The following is a 25,044-nucleotide window of genomic DNA, read 5'->3' on the forward strand; positions in this document are numbered from 1 at the left end:
TGTGCCTGGCCTAACAAACTGATTTTTTAAAGCTTCAAGTTTTATCTTCCAAGATATGATCCAAAGATGTATGTTTTTAAATAGGATATATTCCCAAAAGTCTTACTTAAATGCTTCAAGTATATCTTAAGTAAGTTACAAATCACATTTTAAAATAACCAAATGTGGCTGGGCATGGTGACTCACACTTGTAATCTCAGCACTTTGGGAGGCTGAGGTGGGAGGATCACTTGAGCCCAGAAGTTCAAGACCAACCTGAGCAACGTAGTGAGACCCCATCTCTTATTAATAAGACAAGAAAAATAAAACAATTGTGAGATGGACAGTTGTCTGATGAATCAATTATCTATAATTGTACAAATCATTTACATGTTCTCCTAACACATATATTCTAATACATTTACTGCTATTTTAGAATCAAACAAATATGAAAATTGGAAGGACATCATTCATCTCATTGGTCTCCCAAGTAATGTAACTATCTTTTAATCCCTCCAAATAAAAAATCATCCTATTTTTAAGGGCGATTTCCTTAAAACTTATCCTATATTTTAACAGCAGTTCCAGTCTTATTTAGAGAAATGACAGAGATGAGATGACCACCAAACAAATGTTCAAGGGTTGTATTACTTTAAGGGTTATAGATTTTCTAGATAAGATGTTAAATCAAATTAAACTGCATTATTGAAGTATGATACAATATGTATTATCTATCTGTTGTATTAGCTTCTCAAGTGTGTCTAATTAATATATTGCTACAAATCATTAAAATGCTAATTAATATTTGATCATTCCATTACATCTTGGTGCCCTGTTGTGGCCACCAATGAGCCACACTGCTTAGTTTCCCACATTGACCCTGGGCTTCGCCACGTGATTTGATTTGTCCAAAGGGATACTAGCAAGTACAATCTAAGTAGAATGTTTATCACTTGTAATGTTCCCTCTTAAAATTCAGACACACACTGAAAAGAAAACCCTGCTAGAGACTGGAAAGAGAGGCCATGCAAAGGTGCTCTGGAGGGTGACCTGCCACACGGAAACAGAGGCCACGGACAGGGGAAGCAAAGGTGCCCAGTCGGGTCCCAGCAGAATGCAGCCACATCAGTAACCTCATAGGAACCACCCGACAGCCGCCCCATAGAATCAAGACAAATGGTCAATTATCATTGTTTTAAGCCACTAAGTTTTGCAGTGGTCTATTTTGTGGCAATGGATATCTGGGAGAGCATGTTAGTGGATTTTTCTGCTCATTTATTGCTTTTCTTTAATTATTTCACTGATCAACACCTCTATAAGAGGATAGGCAGGGAAAATAAAAAGAAATGAAACTCAAATTGATTTCTCTGCTTATTAACATTCTGGTAGAAGAGAAAAGATTTGATCATTTCAGAGGAGACTTTAAACATTCATTCAATAATACGGTTCAACAAATATTTATCAAGCTACTATCAACCAGAGTAACCTGTGAGCCTATGTATAACTTCCAATTTGCTATGCTAGATCTGCCTTCTCATTAAGTAAAACTGATCAGCTATTTCCATGTAGATTCAGTATTTTGCAGGCCATCAGCCCTGGCTTATGAGAAACTGGCCGTTCATCTTCCAGGTTTGGACACAGTCACATCCTCAAATCCAATCCAGAAATGAGTACTTCATTATGCATGACAGGAAAACACAAGGCTTCTCCTGTAAAGTTCTGCCTGCATCTAGCTGATTACATTGCAGGAGTTTTCTCTTATATGCCAAAATTCACATTTTCTTCATGAGATAATAGCTTTGCTTATGAATTATGATTCTAATTTTAGTTTTTTGTGGCACTTGTAGATCAAAGGATAGTATTCTACAATTTTAGATAACGCCGAGTACATTTTGGTATTTTCTTTTAAGAGCTAAATGCAGTTACCTAAATACATTTTGGTATTTTCCTTTAAGAGCTAAATCCAGTTACCTAAATAAATATACCTCAAAATCAATCACGGACCTTATAAAACCTACAATTTTTGCTTTTTCACAGAAATCTTCTAATAAAGAATATAGGTACTTATAGTTCATACACACAGACATAGACACAATGATCATTACATATTCTAAAGCAATCACAAGGGCCAAGAAAACAGTTCAAACCTTTGGATTTCAATTTGATACAACTCGTATCTCAATGAAAATGAAAATACTCCAGATCACTTTTTAAACAGATGGCAGTACTGTAATAATAAAATATAACTGCTTAAACACAATCAAGTATAATTAATTATGCAGATAAAGCAATCATTATGAGATTTATAATGCTGTGTTTAATTTTAAACTTAAAATTGGAAACCACAAACATCTCTGCCACTATCTCACCTTGCCCCTTAGATCTTTATGCAAGTAGTCACTCAGATCCAGATTATCCGAAGGGCCACTTACCTTCATTGGCCGCCTGTACTTCCTGCAGGCTGTAACGTGTGCAATGACACTGGCATGTGTCTCTTTGCTGACATTGATTCCGTTCACCTTGATAATACACTGTCCAGGGTGAAGACCAGCTGCTGCAGCCACAGTTCCTATAAATACAAATGGGAAAATAACCAAAAACTAATTTCAGGAATAAGATTCATTTGTATGATATATACAATTATGGAAGGAATTTTAAAATATGATCAAAGTCTAGCTAGTATAATCTTGATAAACTTGGTTCTGAGAGCAATGCCCTCTCAACACTTTTCTGCTTTTTAACTTAACTTTCAAACTGTGATCAATAGAATATTTCTCACCTCCCTAAGAATGTTTGAAGGGATGTTGCCAAGTGACCTTTATAATACTGATCAGTTCTTTTTCCTTCCAAATGTCTAGTCAATTTTTCTAAATATGCATATACAATGGTAAAATAAGAAGACCAGAAACATATGCCTTACATATCTTCCTTTATTCTATAATATTTCTAAATATTCAAATAGAATTCACTTTTGTTTTTTAAAATGACAACAATTAAACATGCATATAAAAAAGAAAATCCTTAAGAGAAAAATCAAGTCAATAAGCAACTATGATTGGACTAGTTTTTCCAAGAAAAATAAGAGTTTGACATATATACAAAAAGTCAGAAACAGGGGAATTTGTAGAGAACAGAATTAATGAGATAACATCACACATCCAGTCATTTTGTTTGCATTGATACAGATTTAAATATGAAAGTAACATAACCTAACCAGTGAGCTAAGATTTCTCAGAACCTTCCAATTATTGTTATTTGATAGTGTGATCAAATCAATATTAACAAAGTACCATTAATAAATATGTGTAACGAATACAATGCAAATAATTAATACAAATGATTATAAACTTATAAATATGTTAGAAGAGACTTCTTTTGTGACCAATGTCTCTCATAAAGAAATTACTAAACATCTTTAAGAAAATAATTTACATTCAAGAATATATCTTTGAATTTCTTCTCAATCCCCATAAAATTCACTCCTAGAAATGTTAAGTGGTTTTCTGCACGAATTAAGTCTTAGGGGAAAATGGAAAATTATCAGCAGAAAGAACAGCCTGAAAAACAGCCTTCCTTCAAGAAATCACCGGCCACTTGGAAGCATCCAAGCTGTTCTGTTTGTGTGAGCTCAGAACGGGAGTGGGCAGGACTGGAGAGTTGAATAGAGCCGGACTGTGAAGTCCTTGCCTTGCCTAAGAGGCTCAACCTTGCTATAAATGGAAGACTCTGAGGGCTTCCTGTCTGAAAGGCTGACTTTGTCTGTAAAGTAGGAACAAGTTCATCTTGGGATATAGGAAGCAATTTTGAGGAGCAAAAAAAACTGATCAGGGACACGTTTTTTAAAATGCTGAATAGTAATGCGGGCCCAGTAGAAGACAGTGAATTGGGAGACACTAATTCAATAACCATGACAGTTTTTTCTAGCTACAAGGGAGAAAGGGAGAAGACGTGGTTAGGTTGATCCAAGGCTGAAGTGCAGCAGCTAGAATACAGCTGAGGGTGGGGGCAGGGGAGCCTGGGGATGCTGGCAAGCGTGACTGCAGTGACCCACACGAGAAATCTCTTTTTCTTGTGGCAAAATTATAGTGCCAAAAAATAACTAAATATCTTTTCATTTCATACACATCTGAAAGAGAAAGCACTTGAGCATTTCTGTCTTTTACTCTTCAGAAACAAAAAGCACAGACACCAGACATAGGCCAACCCCATCACTAAGCTCCAAAGATAGAACCTTGCTCCTTAAATGACATTGTAATAAGAGAAGAGGTACAGCTTGATTCACTCAGGCTTTAAGCTATTTTATAGCACTATTAATGTGAATTATTCCTTTTTGGCTTCGTGCAAATGCAGAAGATATTTGGTGCCTCAATATCCCATTTCAGTTTGACAATATTTAATGAGTTATTGGGAAGGTTTTAACTGTCTATCCATCTGTGTGTTTCAGAAATCTGAGAGAAAAGACAGGTTTCTGAAATCAGATTTTTTTATCATACATACAATAATGAAAGTAATGTTATAATATAATAAAGGTCTAGCTAGTATATTCTTGATAAATTTGATTCTGATAAAAATGCCCTCTTAAAAATTTCTTGCCAAATTTTTGGGTGATCACATCAAGATACTTTACATTCTTTAGTAATAAAAAGCATGTATGTCTCTTGTTAGATAAACACATGACTTCTTACGCTAATAGTGACACTTCTTGCTATAGGCACAAGTTACTTACTATGTTTAGCAGTGTGGGACCTGACAGTTATTACCTTCAATTATTACTAGTGTCAATTTAAAATTTAAAAAATACATATGATAACAAGAGATGTCAATAATCAAATGAAAAAAGAATAAGTGTGAACATAACTTTTTAGTCACTAAAATTATTTAATTTAAAATGCATCTTATGATGAGATTTAACCACGGTTTATAAAAGTACCCGAAAGAAGTGTATAGCAATAGGTTATAAAGTCCACAGATCAACTTTAAACCTAAAAACTCACAACTTTGGATTACTGACAAAGAAATACAATTATTTGAAATCAAGAAAAATACAAATAGAATATCTTAAATTTATTATATCCTTTGGATAAACTAACGCATGCAGAAAAGTGAGATTTAGGCATAATTCTTATATCAATTTTTTAACAATGATAAATATGGCTTAGAATTTTTTAGTTTCTTTAATGTTTCTGGAATGTGCTACCATTGAGTTAATACAGTGAAAATATAATTGAGAATCATAACAACATGATTCTGCCTGTTTTAAACACATTCCTGTTCTGTCGGGCACATCCCAAACCTGCTGGAAAGCTGCTTCCCTGCAAGATGAATTTCCTACCTCTTCCTACAGCATGCACAACAGAAGGGCCAAATCCTCGGATCTGGAAGCCAAGTCCATCAGCTGAATCTGGAATTTTCACCGTCCTAAATCAATCAGAAAATAAGGTAAGATGAATCGTAAGCATCACAACTGGTTAAAATAATCATCATGTACACCTTTACACCTCTCAATAAATACATATTGAGGATCTACAGTGTGAAAGATGTTTGGCTAGAAATCCTTGGAGACAAACATGGTCCCCAACCTCATGCAATACAGTGTTTCTAAACTGAACACAGTCGTTACACAGTAAAGCCTGAAAAAGGAACATTGGAGTATAATGGCTTGATCACTGCTCACTGCAGCCTCAATCTCTCTGTCCCAGTGATCCTCCCATCTCAGCCTCCCAAGTGGCTGGGACTACAGGCACAAGGTGACACCATGCTTGGTTATTTTACCTTACTTTTTTCATAAACACGGGGTCTCCTACGTTGCTCAAGCTCATCTTAAATTACTGGACTCAAGTGATCCTCCTGCCTCAGCCTCCCAAAGTGCTGGGATTACAGGTGTGAGCTACCACATCTGCTTATACCTAGCCTTGAATCTTCACGTAGTCAGTTTGTAGCTGGATAACTTGGATAAGCTCCTTAACTACTCTGACACAGAAAATTTCATAGAAAGATAACATTGTTAAAAGTTATTTTGCAGGGTATCTGTGGCAATTAAAAAGAAATAACCTTGGTAAGTTGCCCTGTACTGTGCTATGAGCTATACAGGTACTTAATAAAACAGAAACTTTTCTCCTTAGTTTACTGTTACAAAGAAAAAAATGAGGGACCTATGAAATTCTTTATAAAAATTAATGTAACAGAAATACAGAGTTAATACATTTCTACCTATTGGGAGCTTTATCAAAGAACAACAAAGAGCTAGTTATAAAGAACAGATCTGTCAAACATGTTATCAAAATATTTTAAGAAAACGATTCACTTTAGTATTTATGCAATGAAGGTTTAAAAGAATAATACATCAGAAGGCAAACCTGAATAAGAGAAGAAATCATTCCAATGAATCTACATTAAAAAAAGAAAAAAGATTATGAAGAGATGGGAAACTTGAGCAAGCTGTCATGGCAAACCAGTCAGGGGTGTCCAATTTGGCACTCATAAATAAGATACTCCACAGAAGAAAGCCAGAAATCAGACAGCAACAACGAAAAGTAGAGAGCGCAAGATGCGAGGGAACATCATAACAATACGAGTATGATATCGCAGCTGGGAACAAAAACAAATGAATACAACGCAATAAATTGTGATAGACAGCCCTTGATGCCCAAGAAACAAAAGTGTTTCCCAAAAGATGAGTAAATCATAAAGTAAATGTCAGCAGCACTTCAAGGGCATATTAAACAGAGTCTGAAGGTAGATACAGCAAGACTTATCTGCAGCTTATGAAATCGCTGTGGGAGACAGTTGGAGCAAAACTAAGGGATCAAACACTTCAGAAAGCCATAGGCTACATTTAGGCCTAAGGCAGAGAGGCTGGCACTGCAATCTCAAATATAACCTAGGCAGGCATGCAGGGATAGAAATGAAGATTTTCTGCTCTTGGAAAACTTGAAAGTATTATTATAAATTAGGTTATACACTATGAAGTTATCTGTATGTATGTGGGATCAAGGTCACAGAATTAATGTATCCTTTGTCCTTAATTAAATAGTTTTTGGTGTACAGGGCTGTATTCATTTCCTTTGAATAATACATAGGTATCAGTGTTTGTCAAAGTTTCACTTGAAAATGAAAGATAACTGACCAAAGAAAGAAAAAGGGAATGAATACATATTCTGGTGAGCCTGAAACAAAATCAGAAGCAGTTCATGCTTCTATATATTATGAATGAAAGTTCACTTCTGCTGAAACAACATAGAACTTTCAGGCCATGGTGAATTATTGTTGCTTTTGGATTTTGAGTAATTCATAGTGGTCTCTCAAGCTTACTGAGCAAGGTTTTTCTATCCTTCTAACATTGCTATGGAAGGTTGACTCTAATCTTTAAGAGAATTATTTTTTCCTTAATCAAAATTGTACAAAACACCATGACATGCATTTTGGTCCAAATGTTGGAACCCCCTTAGTAAAATGATCTTTAAAAAACATGTTTCCCTGGTGAGAACATTATATTCCCTATTAAAAAAGAATTACGTTTATACAAGACAGATGTTCTATTTCCTACAGAAAATAAGTGTACTAAATTATCTGCTACAAAGTCTTTTGAAAAATCCCTTGATGTTATCAAGTATGAAATATAGCTAGAATCAAAAGAAAATTCTTTTGCATTTATCTCTCATATTTTTCCCTTTTCCTCAAAATGGGATACTACTTAAATTCCAAGAAGCTATTGTAAGAAAATATGACAGTGATTTATAGAACTCATACATTAGAATAAGGACATAAAGGAAAAGTCATTTATTTCAAACAAATTTTTTAAAAATGAGTATGCCATCTTCAAAAAACTGAGTATGCTATACAATGTAAAATATGCTCTTGATATAATAAAGTAGCAATGAAACATAATAAAATGAGAAGACAACAGCATCATACATAACATCACTGGGTACTTACTATGTACTGGATACTTCACTAAGTTCTTTACAAACCTAGTTTCAGTCAACATTCTTTGCAGTTCCATGGCACAGGTACTCTTATCCCCATTTTATGGATGAGGACATGAAGTTATACACTTAGCTAGCAAGTAGTGGAAGAGAGGCTTGAACCCGGAATCTAGAGTTCTAGACACAGTTCAACGAACACTAAGAAGAGTCAGAAGACACAGATTGCTATTCTGCTCATCTAGCAACTAAGTCTACGACTGAGGATTTGCTCCTATTTATTCAGTTTTAAAGTTGATGACCTCAAAGTCTCTAACTGTTGGAATGTCTGTGATCAGTAGATCAGTATTTGTAGGGTTAAATCAGGGGGCCCTAGGGAGGACCTAATGATTGCTTTGAACACTACCCCCTTATTCCTTTCCAGTCTGTCTTCTTCCTTTTAAATGCCCTCAAAGTGTCAGGAGGTGGGCAAGCAGGACAGTCTTCTCCTAGACAGAGTTGAATAAAGGGAGAGGAACAGACCATAATTAGGTTTAGAGGGAAGACATTGCTGTGCTTCTTTCCTGCCCTCTAGCCCAGTCTTCCTACATTAGTAAAAAGTGAGTGTCATGCTCACTCTTTCAGACCTCTTGGTAAACTACTGGTAGAAGCTAAAACATCTACTTTAATGAATTCACACTGTCTTGAAGAGACTCATGAGGGAGAACTCAGCCCACTGCACTGCACTTTGATTCTTAAGATAAACACTGCAGAAGTACATCCAGCTATTCCTGAATATATATAACATATAAATATATTACATACAAATATGTATTTTTACATATTAAAATATATTTAAGGCAGGGAAGAATACTGCATATACTTATATGTTAATAGGTAGTTAAAATTTAAAAAATCTTATTTTTGAAGTGCTAAACTTCATTTGCTTTAAAACCAATGAAGTTGCTTATCATGATTGACAAATGATACAAGTAAAATTTAAACAATAATTTTGATATATTATGCTAAGTAGTTTGTACAAATTATCTCAATTAATTAATTGGTTAAACAATTCAAGGTAAATATGATAAGGAAATACTAAACCATTAATGATTGGCACAAGAAAAGCCCATGTCTTGCAAGTATATGCATGGTATGTTATTAAAAAGTAGCACAGAGCCAGGCGCGGTGGCTCACGCCTGTAATCCCAGCACTTTGGGAGGCCGAGGTGGGCGGATCACGAGGTCAGGAGATCGAGACCATACTGGCTAACACGGTGAAACCCCGTCTCTACTAAAAATACAAAAAATTAGCCGGGCACTGTGGTGGGTGCCTGTAATCCCAGCTACTCGGGGAGGCTGAGGCAGGAGAATGGCGTGAACCCATGAGGTGGAGCTTGCAGAAAGCCGAGATAGCACCACTGCACTCCAGCCTGGGCGACAGAGTGAGACTCCGTCTCAAAAAAAAAAAAAAGTAGCATATAGAGCATGCTCTCATTTTGTGAGTACCTGATTGTGTATATGTGTACCAATACTTTAAAAACTTTAGTTAATACTTAATTTCAAAGGAATAACAATGCCTATTTATGGGTGATATTGTAAGAAAAAAAGTCTCCCTTTAGAAACATTTGTATTCTCTACATTTTCTATAATAAACATAAATTTTTTTCTAATCATAGGTAGATAGATAACAGAATTTTTTAAAGAAATGGACAAATTACTAAGCACTTGCAGGCATGGATTATCTTCTTTGCATCCCTTATGAGTGTTGAATTGTAAATGGTATCTAATCATCTGATAGCACCAGAAATTCCTATAGCCGAACATGGAGAAACACAGTTCTTTATTCTCAAATGTTCTACTAGTTTTCTTCACTCATAGTAAAAACCCAATTCAACCCAGACCAGGAAAATTTGGGCAGCAAAAGAAAAGCATTATTTCTACTAAAACTACATGATTCAAGTAACAAGTATTTTAGCATCATAAGCGATGTAGCTTCTCCCATCATCTGTAAACCAGTATCAGTGATACTGGTGAGGTTCAAGCGTTCCAAGCAATAAGATGCTTAATTCTAAGCATTTACTTAGTTATCTTTTCTGCGTTACTTATCTATGTATAACTTTTTAAAAATCACACATAAATCATACAACTTACTCTCTTGGTTTTGTGCTCACAAGAACTCTTAGAGGTTTTCTGCTGTTTAAACAAGATTTCAGGAAGCAATCCACTTCATTGAAAGGTCTCATAAAAACTAGGTCACCATTAATAGCAAAAATCTTTTTCCCGACTTCCATGCCAGCCATCTAAGAGAGAAATTACAAAAAATAAGTCAAAGTATATTTTAATAAGAAATTTGAGTTTTTCACAAAATTAGAATATGAAAAGTTTCAGAGTTTATAGATATTGACATTTTAACACACCTGCAGTGTTTTCATACAAATTCACAAAGCAGAACTGTGGATAACACAGTTATTATTCTCTTTGGCCTAATTTTAAATTTCAACATAGAACTTTACCAAAATTATCCCCATTTCCCTCCCCGACTTAACATCCTACTCTCCTCTTCTATTTCACTGTTCTTTAGCTTATTGCATCCTTTTAACTATAATCAAATCCCAGGTTAATTTTTTTACTGTGTTTTCCACCTGGAGCCAATTAACTCAGAAAGTGTCAACTTCTGTATCTACATCAATGACACCCAAATACGCATCTCTAGCCTGACATAGCTCAAGCGGCTCCAGTGCAGGAGAGAGAGGGAGCCTGGAATCCAAAGAAGAGGGCTCCAACCAGCATAGAGTTGTCAACAGTGCAAGCTGCTGAAAAGAGGACAAGGAAGATATTATCCCTCCACGCCAACCAGCATGCACTTCTCAACCAGCCTTACTGCCTATAAACTACCGCTGTTTTGGTTGTCAGCTAAATGATGAAAGCCTGAGAGAGGGCATTTTATTAGTGGCATAGTCAGATGCAGCTGTGCTCTAAGAACATCCTCTGAAAATGCCTGGGAGAAACTATTTCCTACTCACAGACAATTACTAAAAATGGTCATTCGTTGGCCAGGTCCACTAACAGTGCCTATGTTGATCAGAGTTATTTTGTTTGAAATTAGTGTGCTGTACAGAAAGCTTTGTCTTACGTGAACCTGTGTTTTGATAAAACAGAGACCTTAGGCATTACCAGAGAGGAGGATGGGTGACAGTTTACCACTAACTTAAACAGATTCAAAGGTAAACATCATACTTTGTTAATTTTCACATTCATTAAAGATCTGAATATTGAGAAGTTTGCTTGAGGATTAAGTATCTTCCAACCAGGGGCACCAAGGTGAGGATACTTTAAACTAGATATACTTGGGCTATAGCACTGAAAAGTAGGGTCTGTGAGGACGGGGGATTTTGTGTCTTGATTGTTGCTGTATTCCCGGAGCATAGAACACTGCCGAGTATGTAACGGGCACTAAATAAATACTTCTGAATGAATGAATGAATGTGTGATCAGGAGATTTTTTGTTTAAAAGGCTGGTGAAGTCGCTAGGTGCAGTGGCTCATGTCTGTAATCCCAGAACTTTGGGAGGCTGAGGTGGGCAGATCACTTGAGGTCAGGAGTTCGAGACCAGCCTGGCCAACATGGTAAAACCCGTCTCTATTAAAAAAAAAAAAAAAAAAAATCAGCTGGGCCTGGTGGCACGGGCCTGTAATCCTAGCTACTCTGGAGGCTGAGGCAGGAGAATCACTTGAACCCAGAAGGCAGAGGTTGCAGTGAGCCGAGATCACGCCACTACACTCTAGCCTGGGCAACAGAGGTAGACTTTGTCTCATAAAAAGAAAAAAAAAAAAAAGGCTGATGAAGTGAGAGAACATCAGGAGCATTAATGCAATGAGAAAATAGTCAAAGCATGTCCTTTAGTGATAAAAGTCATACTCATATAAAAGACTCAACGGTGATGGGAAAACAGAAGACACGGCTCTTGACAGAAAGGAAGAACCATCTGCCATGCATAATACGTGCTACCCTATGCAGTCTCCATGGGGCTCCAGGTTGGAGTCTGTGATTAGTGAAGCTCCAGGGACAAAGAAGGAGCCACTTGGCCTCCCAGAAGGTCAAGAAGTTCACAGTTGAAGAGCTCTAGAACAGGGGTCCACAACCATCAGGCTGTGGACCAGTATGGGTCCAAGGCCTGACAGGAACCAGACGCACAGCAGGAGGTGAGCGGCGGGCGAGTGAGCACAAACCCTGAGCTCCACGTCCTGTCAGAGCAGCGGTGGCATTAGATTCTCATAGAAGCGCGAACCCTACTGTGAACTGTGCATGCGGGGGATCTATGTTGACTACTCCTTATGACACTCTTAACGCCTGATGATCTGAGGTGGTACAGTTTCATCCCAAAACCGTCCCCCACCCTCCGCCCATGGAAAAATTGTCTTCCACAAAACCAGTCCCTGGTACCAAGAAGGTTGGGGATGGCTGCTATAGAATACCCACCACCTCCTGGCCCCTATTATCCCTGAGTGGCCAGACAGGACTCAGCTGCTGCTAATCCTAAAGGTATTCAGTAGAACTTGTGAGTAAGATTAACCGGAGACATTATGTTCGATAAAGATAATTTCAAGGCTGATTATCTTTAAAGGCAGATTTCAGCTTGTTTAGAATTTCTCTATTTTTATGTCATGACAACAAAGTTAAATTAAAATGCTAATTTACATTACCTCAGCATTAGATCCCTTTTCTACCAACTTTATTATTGGCACTTTATTTTTGTCTTCTAGCCCAAAGCCATAGCTGCCTTCATTGGATTTAATCTGAAATGCAAAATATTAACATTATTGATAAAGCAACTATGAAAAAAAATTACAAGTCAAACAGAACGAAGTAATGTGCATCACTGTCAAACATGTTTAACACCGTCTGGGAAGAAGTGAGGAGCGCCTCTGCCCGGCCGCCCCGTCTGGGAAGAAGTGAGGAGCGCCTCTGCCTGGCCGCCCCGTCCGGGAAGTGAGGACCGCCTCTGCCCCGCCACCTATCGTCTGGGAAGTGAGGAGCGCCTCTGCCCGGCCGCCACCCCATCTAGGAAGTGAGGAGCGTCTCTGCCCGGCCGCCCCGTCTGGGAAGTGAGGAGCGCCTCTGCCCAGCCGCCCCGTCTGGGATGTGGGGAGCGTCTCTGCCTGGCTGCCCCATCTGGGAGGTCTACCACAGAGGCCAGACGCAATGTGGGGGCTGGACGTGGTGGCTCATGCCTGTAGTCCCAGCACTCTGGGAGGCCGAGGCGAGTTGATCACTTGAGGCTAGGAGTTCGAGACCAGCCTGGCCAACATGGCGAAACATGAAAAATACAACAGACAAACGAACCAACCAATCCAGCGACAACGAAACAGGTCTACCCTGGAGTCATACTCTAATTTTTTCTATTTTCCTCCCTTTCTGATCCTTTATCCCACTTTCTTTTTCTTCCTCTTCCTGCTCCTTCTTCTTTGTCAAATAGAGGATTGAATTATTATCATTGATCCATATAAAGTCCCTCTCTCATTTATTTTCTTTAATTCCCACCCCCCATTTCTATTCCCCGTCTTCCCATGTGCAACCTTCCTAATATGTTTGATATGCATCTTTTTGTTTGTATGTATTTTTAGAAAATGTTTATTGTTTTGTGTGCAAAAAAAATTAATAAAAAAAGAAAGAAAAAAAGAAAAAAAACATGTTTAACACAGTCTTCTGCTAGTGTCTAATCAAGAAGAAAACTTATATAACATATCAATAAACTTACCAATAATGACTTAGCTATGACATTTTCCACAACTTTTAAGTCATGTTTCATAAGTCGATGTTTCATATTTGATCCTTCCATTTCCTCATCCGAAAAAAAACGGAAAAGTAGGGGTTCATCTTTGAATTCGCTTTTTTCAAGGACTACAGAAAAAGACAGATTCAAATTATTTCAGCTAATTCAAAAATCGAACTCATTTTCAACAGCAGTGACATTTATAAATTAATACCTGTACCCAAAACCTCAACTTTATACTCCTAGGACTAGTTATATTCACAAGTAGCCCCGGGTTTTGTTTTGTTTTTTTCTCTTTCTTTCTATAATTTCGAGCCAATGTCTCCTTTCAATTACTTTTACCTACAGGATTTTGAATTTTTTAAAACAAATAGTATTTCTTCTAAGGCGAACTTTTTAAAATTTAACCAAGTCCTTCGCTTTCCAGATTAAAATCCAAATTTAAATAAAAGATTATAATGAATCCAAAAATGCATGCCTCCAAAACATAGAAATTTATGGTGTTTTCAATTTGCAGTAAACACTTTCAGCGTGTTTTTAATATCCCACACAATTATGGGAAAATTCAAATGGGTTAAGTGTTGCCTCTGTGTGTGAACAACTCCCACTGTGTCCACTTTTGTTCCAAAACTTCAAACCAGAAATATCCCTTCTGGGTGAAATGTGATTTTAGTTTCCACGAATTCCTGTTTCTTTTCTGTTTAAAAGCAATATTCTCAAATAACCTTATTTCTAGAAAGGTCTGTTTTTCCCCCCTTATCTGAACATTAGTATTTTCCCCCAAATCCCCTAAGATTCTTGGAATGCACTGATGAAATAAAGTTTATGTTTTGTTAGTATTTTAAAAAATAAGGCTAAATACTGATATGAAGAATTTGTATTCAGTGAGATCCTGACAGCTGTCAAAATACTTTACAAAAAAAAAGTTCTCTATTTCTTATTTATCTGTCCTTAATACCTTGAAGGTTGATTCATTAAGCCAGAGACTAAAAGAAAGTGATCCCAGGGCACAGCAGAAAAAGTTATGTTTTGTGATGAGACAGGCCTGAGTTTAAATTCCAGGACTGGAAGTGAGATAAGAAAGTTACTTAATCCCTCTGAGTTTCAGTTTCCTCATCTGTAAAGTGGGGGCAATAAAACCTTCTACATATTGTTGCATAAAACCAAAATGAGGTAATAAATATAAATAACTTGGCATATAGTAAGCAGTCAAAAGGGATAGCTATTTGGTTTCATTATTTTTACAGAGTTCCAACAAATAATTGTTGACTGGATGAATGGCTTTATTGATCTTTGGTTGAAAGATTGGATGGCAACATGAGTTAACAAATGAAACTATCAACCACAAATTTAAAAAACAACGGAAGCCATAGTTAGCAACAGAAGTGAGAATCTATTTTATGGTTACTATTTTAAATATTTGTAGAGATGGGATCTTGCTATGTTGTCCAGGCTGGTCTCAAACTCCTAGGCTCAAGGAATACCTCCCACCTTGGCCTCTCGAAGTGCTGGGATTACAGGCGTGAGCCACTGCACCTAGCTCAGAACCTATTTTAGATTGACTTAATGATCTAAGCAGTTTCCCAAAGCTCACACAATGTTTCTGCTACAGCTGTTTCCCTCCACCAAATTGACTTTTAAAAGGAGCATGATAGGGCATCACAATAAAGCCAGGCATGAGCCACACTGTTCATGCTTTACTGTCAGACTTTTGTATGAAAAACTTCTGATGTAACTCAACATTTTATAATAAATGCTTAGATAAAATTACTGTGTGTTGGTGCTTTACTTTAAAGAAAAAAAATTGAAACTTTTGCAGGTTTTCAGCTTGATATTACAGGTTTAATCCCCTAACATGATGTAATTTCTTCCATTCATAGTTTGTTCTTCAAGGACCAATATTTCTCCACGACAACTCACAGAGTGATCTGGAGATAGGGAAACAGGATGGAATTTCCCCCAAAAAAATGATAACCAAGGATCTTCTCAAAATCACTGTAACCTTTGCTGTACTTCCTTCTTCATAAAAAATGTAAAGATATTCTGAAAGTAACTGACAAATAGGTATAAGTGCTATCAAATATATGTCTATAAGCATATTATATTAATAATTAAAAAGAGGCCAGGCATAGTGGCTCACGCCTATAATCCCAGCACTTTGGGAGGCTGGGGCAGGCAAATTACTTGAGGTCAGGAGTTCGAGACCAGCCTGGCTTGGTGAAACTCCATCTCTACCAAGAAAAGCAAAAATTAGTTAGAAGTGGTGGCATGCACCTGTAGTCCCAGCTACTCCGGAGGCTGAGGTGGGAGAATCGCTTCAACCCATGAGGCAAAGGTTGTGGTGAGCTGAGATCATGCCACTGCACTCTAGCCTGGGTGACAGAGTGAGACCCTGTCTCAAAAAATAAATAAATAAAAAGAGAGAGATGCCTGTTTGGGTTTATGGATTCTATATGATCTTACAAAGAGGAAAAGCTTACTCTCATTACCCTGATAAATCTAAGAACTTTATTTAAAAATTCTTGTTTGATAACTTACTTGAAGTCATCCCAGGGCACAGTAGAAAGAGGTTTTGTGGTGACTTACTTGAAATCATCAAACAAGAAAAAATATTAACATTTAATGATCAAAAATAATTTTTTTCCTAGAGATCTATAATTTTGTTCTCTGAGGTAATTTTAAATTAAAACATTTTTCTTAAAAATAACAGTAAATAGTCAACCACATATGCTGTCATTTAATCATTCTAATATATACTGGCATTCAAAATAAAACCATAAGTCTAATCTGAAATAGTCTCAAAGAGGTTTATGAGCTTAAAAACAAAACAAAACAGAAAAACTTCTAGCTCAAGCCACTGCTCTTCTAGAATCAGCATAGGCTAGAAAAATAGGATATTAGTCATGGCAATTGGTAGGTAACAGCAATGAGACATAGGAATGGCACCAGCAGTAAAACTGAATGCAGTTGTGGTGACCCAACCTGAACCCAGAGCAAGACCCAGACAGTCTTGCTGGCTCATCTCTAACCGACCTCACTGCAGCACTGGGTGTTGCAGTATCCTAAGAACCAACGTGATGAAATACATCTGTAAGCTCCCAGGGTAAAAAATCCCTACCATGGTGCATAAATCCATTGTCACAGAGTCCAACGCCAAATATCATTGCCTCTTCTCTGGTGCGGCAATCTCCCTGTTAACCGAAAAAGCACTGTGGGAGTTAATAGGCAACTAAAGGCTTTGTGGCAGCTTTGCTCCATTTAACATTCCCAGCACCAAATTCAGACAAAGCTTCGCTTATAAAGCATGCATTGCTTTATAAGACAAAATGCATCTAATTGTTATAAAACATTCAGTTGATTATGAAAACATTTTCTTTTGGCATTAAGTAAAACAAACATTTAATATTTCTTGAGAAACAAATATACTTTATTATACACAAAACTATGTAAGTAACAAAAATTTATTGCTACCATAAATGATGCCTGTTATTTCTTAGATTAGATTTCTTAGATTTTATATTCCAATTATGCAACAGGGAAATATCCTGTAAATTGACAACACTCTAATTAAACAATCATTATGTATGACCTCAGTCACTAACTATTGCCTTCCACCAAATGGCCTTGCCCTGTGAGGACCCCTGAAGAAACCTATTAATCTACGATGACCTGTAAGACCTTACGAGTAAATCGTTTGGCTGAGCTAGCAAATATAAGCTTCTCTTTCATTATTTTGCCAAAAAAAAATTAGATCATTTAACTGAATCCAACAAAATAGCCCAAAGCAACCTTTTTCTTTTGGTTTTTATTTAGAAAACAACTATTTTATTCCTTTAAGTATGGATCCATGTATATGAACATGCATGCGTGTGTGTGTGTGTGTATGTGTGTGTGACCTTAGAGTTGTATTGTTACAGTTCAAGCAGCTTTTTTCTCACATATTATCTCATTTTTCCCCATTCCTATCTTTTAGCACTTAGGTATGTTACCAAATCTACTCACTCCTCTCCGGCTTCTATTCCATTTCTACTGTCAATACCTTCATATGGCGTTTCTTCTTCTCCCTTCTAAATTACCATAATTTTTTCTGGACTCTTTCTAACAATTAAACTATTTTTTTTTTAAGATGGAGTCTCACTCTGTCGCTCAGGCTGGAATGCAGTGGCTTGATCTCAGCTCACTGCAACGTCCGCCTCCCCAGTTCAAGCGATTCTCCCACCTCAGCCTCTCGACTAGCTGAAGTTGCAGGCGCATGCCACCACACCCGGCTAATTTTTGTATTTTTAGTAGAGACGGGCTTTCAACATGTTGGCCAGGCTGGTCTCGAACTCCTAACCTCAGGTGATCCACCCGCCTCGGCCTCCCAAAGTGCTGGGATTACAGGCGTGAACCACTGTGCCTGGCCAGAATTAAACTTTCTTACACAGAAACTCGGTTCCAAAACTTTAAACAGACTGTTCTTTTAGAATCATAATGTATTGAAATTCTCTGTTGGTCTTTTAAAACTTTCCATATCTTGGTTTTAGGCTATCTCTCCAGCTTCACTCTCCAAAGCTCAATATCATATCTCTTGCTGTAGGCAACTTGGCCTCCCTGCTGTTACCTGAAGTCTCTACTCATTCTTCTCCTGCTTTCACTCATGTAATTGTTCGTAGCTGCAATGCCCTTCTCTTTACCCTCCACTCACTCACATTCTACCTGTCTATAAAGGAGCAAAATAAGAGTCCTACCTCATGCTGTGACAAATCCAACCCTCACTAATCCTCCTAAGAACTACCAAAACACATAATCTGTAACTTCAGACTCTGCATCTGGCCCTCTTCAAAAATCGAGCTGTTTTGTAATTTTTATGCATTCATTCAAAAGATACTTATTTTTTCTACATATTGTGCCAAGTGATAGAAAAAAATATATTAAAGCACTCAAGCACAAAATAATTCCCTGCTCTGAGGTAATTCAAATCTAGGGTAGGATTTGGTCATTAAAAGGTAAGTACTTTACTAATAATCAATTTAATCCATATTCCCAATGAGGCAGATATACCTGGGGATCTGGGACCACAGAAGGTGACCCTGAGCCTAGGCTAGAGGATCTGGCAAGGCTTCTCGGGGGAGATGACGCTGCAGCAGAGCCTTAGAGGGTACATGAAAATTAGCCCAATTGACCAACATCACTGCAAGGCAGAAATCATGACTGCTTCCTGCTTTGTTTGTGTATTCTATCATCAAAGCACTTGCTTGAACATCAAGCTTACAAGGAAAGCTTGTTTAATAATCACTGACATTTGATTGCTTTATTTGATTAATTATTCAAATGAAACACTGGCCAGACTAATATTATTGAACATATGGTGTAAAAAACATAGCCTAATGTGTTCTGGGTTTCCTATGCTTTTTTAAAATCCTACTTGTGCCATATGCACCTAGTGAGCATTTAGAAAAAGCATGGTAAGACCGCATGGATGTGAAGAAGCAAGGCATTATTTAATTATGAACTATGAGTGATCCATGCCCAAATCACAATATACAGGAATTGAATGATGTTTTAAAGGTATATTACTGCACATGCCAAATAAGAATTTCACTTTTTGAATAGGGTATTTTATTACAAACCATTATACTATAACAGAAGCAGAACAACAGTGAATGAAAAATGTATTCAGAAGAACACAACACTCATTTTGTTTTCCCAGATGACATCGCACAATATATTGCAGAATAAGAGAAAAACTATAGGCTCTAGAATATACTCCAATCATAGTAGAGCCAGTTTTTTTACTCTGTGTTCTTAAACCGTCCAAATCAACTCAGTGTCTCGGTCCATACTGGACATTCAGTATTATCATTTCAGCGTCTTGGTAGAAAGAGACCCTTACTTTAAAAACAAAAAACAAACAAACAAACAAACAAACAAAAACCTCTTCTTCATGTTAGATTAAGAACTTCAACTTGTTGTTCTCTTATCCTTCCATTACTATTCTGCCTTTTCCAAGGCAGCCTATGTGGTCCTAATCGGAAGTTAAGCAATCAGAGTTGATTATGTTGATACTTACATTAGGATGTTTTACAATATTAGAATCATGAAGTTTCGGTGATAGAAAAGAGACGGCATGTACAGCTATTGCAGTAAGCAGTAAACAGTTGTAAAAACTAAAATCTATAGAGATTCAGTGACTTGTCTAAGTTTATATAACTAGTTACTAGCAGAGCTGGCATCACACACTAGGTTGTGAGTCCCAGCCAATGCAATTTCTATTATGTACAACTTCTGCGGACATTGTCATAATAAACCATGAAGAAAAACTGAAGAAAAACAATTGTGGCTGGGAGTGGTAGCTCACGCCTGTAATCCGAGCCCTTGGGAGGCTGAGGCAGGTGGATCACTTGAGGTCAGGAGTTCGAGCCGCCTGGCCAACACAGTGAAACCCTGTCTCTACTGAAAATACAAAAATTAGCCAGGTGTAGTGGTGCGCACCTGTAATCCTAGCTACTTGAGAAGCTGAGGCAAGAGAATTGCTTGAACCCCAGAGGCAAAATTTGCAGTGAGCCGAGATTGAGCCACTGCACTCCAGCCCAGGCAACAAAGTGAGACTCGTCCAAAAAAAAAAAAAAAAAAAGGCAACTTGGTCGTTTTTGAGCACCTTAATATATTCTTCTAATGTTAATCCTTGGAAAGTAAAAGTGCCCAAAAAAAAAGTTGATACCTGATTTCCTGAGCTAGAACTTTAAAGGTTTACTCAGCATCAGTTTTTGCTTCAAATAAATTTTCTTTAAGTTTCTCACATAATCAACACATCATACAAGTTCACATGAATTCTAGAGCTGTATAATTTCTATGTGAAAGTCCAACTCCAATAATGAATATTGAAACCAGTTCGAATGACACACGTTGACCACAGTGTTATGAAAGGCTCTGATGCTAGAAAAGCCACTGAAAATATGAACTGATGTTTTATCTAAAGGTAATTGCTTAGTTTCATCTAAAATCTTAACTTCTAAATGTTATAAATTTAAGTGCTATGAAATATAAAAATAGGTGTTCTTGAACCACCTAAATATTAACTAATATAAATTATCAAAATATATGTGTACAGATGAACCAAACGTGGATTAAGTATTAATAACTGAAACAAAAAATAAACATTTTATGACAAACTATCAAATATTATCTACTTGAAACAAAGAAAGCAAGCCACCCCTTAAGAAAAAATAAAGGTGTGTATGAAATGGACTCACATAGCTAAACATAATGACTTGCATTTCAACCAAGCAATATCCCCTCCCCCAAAATAGTAAGTTCAGTTAAACTGGGTATCAGTTTTCTTCATCTTTTCTTTAATCAGTGAAACACATTTTATCATTTGCTAGTCGATCTAGTATGAGAAAACATTTAGATATTTGAATACCAATATTTAAACTTTTGAATATTTGAATAATTTATAGTTGAATGTCTGTTATGATGGACTGGATGCCCTAATTTGTTTTACTTATAAGCAAATGACATTTTCTCAATTCTAGCAGTCAGCATCTAAATCCTGAGAAGCAGGCCAACAGTAACAACAATAAATTCCTTTCTTTTTTAAAATGGACACAGGCAGACATTAAAGCTCATTATTAAAACACAATTATTTTCTAAAAGGGAAAAAGGCACAAGGAGATTAGAATAACTTGCTAGCATTAATAAACAGATACTTTAAAACAAAGTGTAAAAAACATAAAAAAATTTAGTAAATGAGCATAGCTATTCTTTGGATTCTCAAATTAGTGTTTTTTGATGGATCTTATCTGATATTTTAAAAATAGGAACATCTTGCTTTTGAGACACAGGATAACGTAAAAGTGAAGTTTGAGGACTCTAAAATCAGATTATCTAGGTTCAAATCCTAATTCTGCTTCCTATTAGCTGTATGTACTTCTTTTTTTAAATGCCTGCTACAGATGAAAAAGAGTAAAGGTCCTAATTCACATACTCAAAGTTTAAAGCAGCAGCAAGTGAAACTCAGCAACTTCTATTTATCTATTTACCTGTGCAATTAACCAGTCTATCAGTTTGTTGGCCATGACCACAGATTTGTAGGTCCTTAAATGGTAATCTTTATCTCTATAAAGGAAAAAATAAAAACAAACAAACAAAAAGCAAAAAATTAAGCAAGGGGATATGTGAGCACAAGAAAATATTTTCATTTAGTATCAGTATGCAACAGAAAAGTTTACCATTGTAACCTTAATGGCCCAAATTACTTGCAAATAAGAGAAGTTTATTATGCATGTAGAACACCTGAAAAATTCTCCACCAGATTATACCAAGGGAAGAGACCCACAATGTTACCAAAACAGGACACCTCTTCTTTCACATTTTCTTGTATCCAAATAGATTATTACTGCTATATTAGCTGGAAATAATTTAGCTAGAAATATAGTAAGTCCACACGTAACGTTGTGGATAGGTTCTTGGAAACTGCGACTTTAAGTGAAATGAAATACCGGATGCTGTAGGAACTTAACTCTTATTTATATCAATTAGCCTATGGCAAAATTGGTTTCATTATGCATCATTTCACTTAAAGTTGCAGGTTCCAAGAACCTATTGATGACATTAAGTGAGAACTTACCGTACAACATCGTATTAATAAAATAATAATAAAATAGAATTTCTTCTCTTTAAATCACAAAAGATTATACTAAAAATCTCAAAATCTGGAGACTAAAGAAATGCCTTTTATTCCTGCTCCTGAATGCTCCAGGAAGGCTGGATTTGCACTACAGTATTATTCACACAGCTGTGTTGTAGTGGAAAACAAGCAGGTCTGTCCTGCAGTAGACATACTGAGAACCTGTTATTCTTTTTGCCTGATCAGGTCATGGACATAGTGATACCACATCCCCAGAGAACAAAGAGGATCAACTGGCTGTCCACCTCAGACTCTCCATTCAGTAGATTTCCTAGAACTGAGAAACCATTCAAAGTTCCATTAGATACCAACCAAATTTCATGATCAGAACTGAATACCCAAGGGCAGAAATCTATAATTCATTTATTTTCCAGACCTGGATCATAAAAAAATGAAAAAGTGGCAGTCTTTATAAAATGTCAAAAATTCTAAAGTGCAAAAGACTTGAAGTGACTATTACTAGCTATATTCATTGTTCTTTAAATCTGTCTCCACGTTTCTGACACCTCATCATCCATTTCATCTTGGTTTCCATAAGCATCGTAAGAAGAAAAAGCATAGTCTATTACAGACCACATGCGAGTCTGCGGCTCTTCATGCTAAGTAACTTTTCTTTTTATAAGCTGAGTTCACACATATTAAAAGCATCACTATCATACATTCCTTCTGTTTTATGGTTTTTTACCATAAATTTTCTCTTGACAACTCAAAAACAATTGTCATTTTTAACCAAAGAAAAATTCCTTATCAGCTCTTACAGATGCAGCTTTCTTGATAAGAAATCTCATATGGCTAAAATATATTTTCAGAACACATTTTTGCCCATATAAAACCTACATATACACAGGTTACATGGTGCATTAAACATTATTGTTTTCTCTTAGTTTAGCAGAAAAGAATTTTTAAGTACCCAATTGCTATTAAGTACTTAATATTAAGTTATCCAAAATATTTATGGGTATCTGTGAAAGAATTATGGCAGAGTCAACAAATATTTATTCTTTTTCACCTTTTTCCACTCTGTGAAGCCTACTTGTGAAAGTAGATAGGGCACTTTCAGGATTGTGGGTAAGATCCTGCTTTCTCCTCCAGGACCTACAAACAGTGTGTTCTCTATGCAGTATAAGTGGGCATTCCAATATACTTAGCAATATCTGGAATCTTTATTTTTTTAAGCTTTGCATTTTCTTGGAATTACAAACCAAAGTGAAAAATAGAAACACTAAACATTTGGATTTTATAGCCAAGATTGAAAAGCATTTTTATTTATTCTGAAAATGGTACAGGCATATTTTGTTGTGGACTATGATTTAGTCAGTAAATTCCAAATAATATTTGACCATTTCAAATTAGTTTAACATTCTATCAGTTAAGGTGTATCAGTGTATATTGCAAAAGTACAATTTCCTGAAGATCTACTCTGTTAGTAATCATAATACAAACCTCAAAGTTTTCTATTGTCTTTCTAAAGAGATAAACTAAAAATTAATCCTGATTCCTCTTTTAAAACAAGTGTGCCTCTTCAGAAGGAAAAACATGATGAAGAATAAAATTATAAAATCATACTTATTAACTTCAAAATAATTCTTAATTTCCAAGTACAAAATCTTTTCTTGGGAAAAAAGATTATGAGAAGGAAAATTATAAAATAAAATACATATTCAATATTTGATAATACAATTTAATGTAAAAAGTTAATATACAAGTAATAATAATGGCAAATATGTAAACAGTGTTTCCAAATCCTCTTCCAATCAATCAACTTTGCAATTTGATTTCAGTTAATATTTTGCAATTTGATTTCAGTTAATATTTATTAAATATTAACTGAAAGTGGATTATTTCAAGTGTATAATTTACCATGAACTAATGGCAAAATAATTTTAGAAATCATAATAAAGAGTGGAAAACACTACATAATTAGAATCTTAAGAAAATGTAGGGATATTTTACAATAAATTATTCCTTAAAATAATATTTTAAAGTGAAAAAAAAAACAAAATAAGCCGACAAGTTCTAGCTGAATAATATTTACCTAAAACATAGTACAAATATTTCCATTTAAGTTTCCCAGAACTTAAAAACCAGACTCACCTTATCACTGGAGTAAAAAGGCTATGAAGACGACAATATAATCTTACACCCTACATAAAATAGAGATATATCAAAAACAAGTGAGATCACCCAAGGGACATTTCAATGAAATTTTGAAGTAACAAATTAATTCACTATCAATATTTTAGAATCATCACAAAATCTAAACCAATTTAAAAATTATTCAAATATCATGATACATCATAAAAATAATATGATTTAAATCATTAAAGAATAGGATTAAAATTGTGCTATAAATTCCTCATATATGACATACACATATACAAAGATTTTTCTAAATTATGTTTCTTAAAATATAAAATTTCTAACATAAATGAAACAAAATATACCAATACAGTAATACATCTATAATACTTGTTCATCATATATCAACAAAGTATTGTCAACTGTACAAAAAACTGGCATTACATTTATTTTACACATTTGTATTTTTTTTAATTCAAGTATTTTGACAACATGTTGCTACATGTAAAAGGGTTTTCCATGGATATAACCTTGTGAGTGATGCAGCAGTACTACTACCATTTAGAATTAGGTAAGAGAATGAAAAAACAATTGAACGTTAGAATTCTTGAAATACCAAAAATAAATAAAGAGGCTTGC

The 25,044-nt window shown here is 35.9% G+C and overlaps 1 protein-coding gene across 4 annotated transcripts in view; it reads right to left on the reverse strand.

The window, feature by feature from the left end:
- The window catches only part of PREX2 (phosphatidylinositol-3,4,5-trisphosphate dependent Rac exchange factor 2), a 284,434-nt gene that overhangs the window by 141,567 nt on the left and 117,823 nt on the right, over positions 1-25,044 (reverse strand). For all 4 annotated transcript variants that reach the window (XM_055298134.2, XM_063612655.1, XM_055298135.2 and 1 more), the window contains exons 13-20: positions 24,421-24,470; positions 21,680-21,755; positions 16,774-16,846; positions 13,641-13,783; positions 12,586-12,678; positions 10,034-10,182; positions 5,312-5,397; positions 2,412-2,548 (exon numbers count right to left, since the gene is read on the reverse strand). In XM_055298134.2, coding sequence (XP_055154109.1) covers positions 2,412-2,548; positions 5,312-5,397; positions 10,034-10,182; positions 12,586-12,678; positions 13,641-13,783; positions 16,774-16,846; positions 21,680-21,755; positions 24,421-24,470 — 807 coding nt within the window. The remainder of the gene's footprint in view (positions 1-2,411; positions 2,549-5,311; positions 5,398-10,033; positions 10,183-12,585; positions 12,679-13,640; positions 13,784-16,773; positions 16,847-21,679; positions 21,756-24,420; positions 24,471-25,044) is intronic.

This window comes from Symphalangus syndactylus, chromosome 11, assembly GCF_028878055.3.
Source record: "Symphalangus syndactylus isolate Jambi chromosome 11, NHGRI_mSymSyn1-v2.1_pri, whole genome shotgun sequence".
NCBI classification, from domain to species: Eukaryota; Metazoa; Chordata; class Mammalia; order Primates; family Hylobatidae; genus Symphalangus; species Symphalangus syndactylus.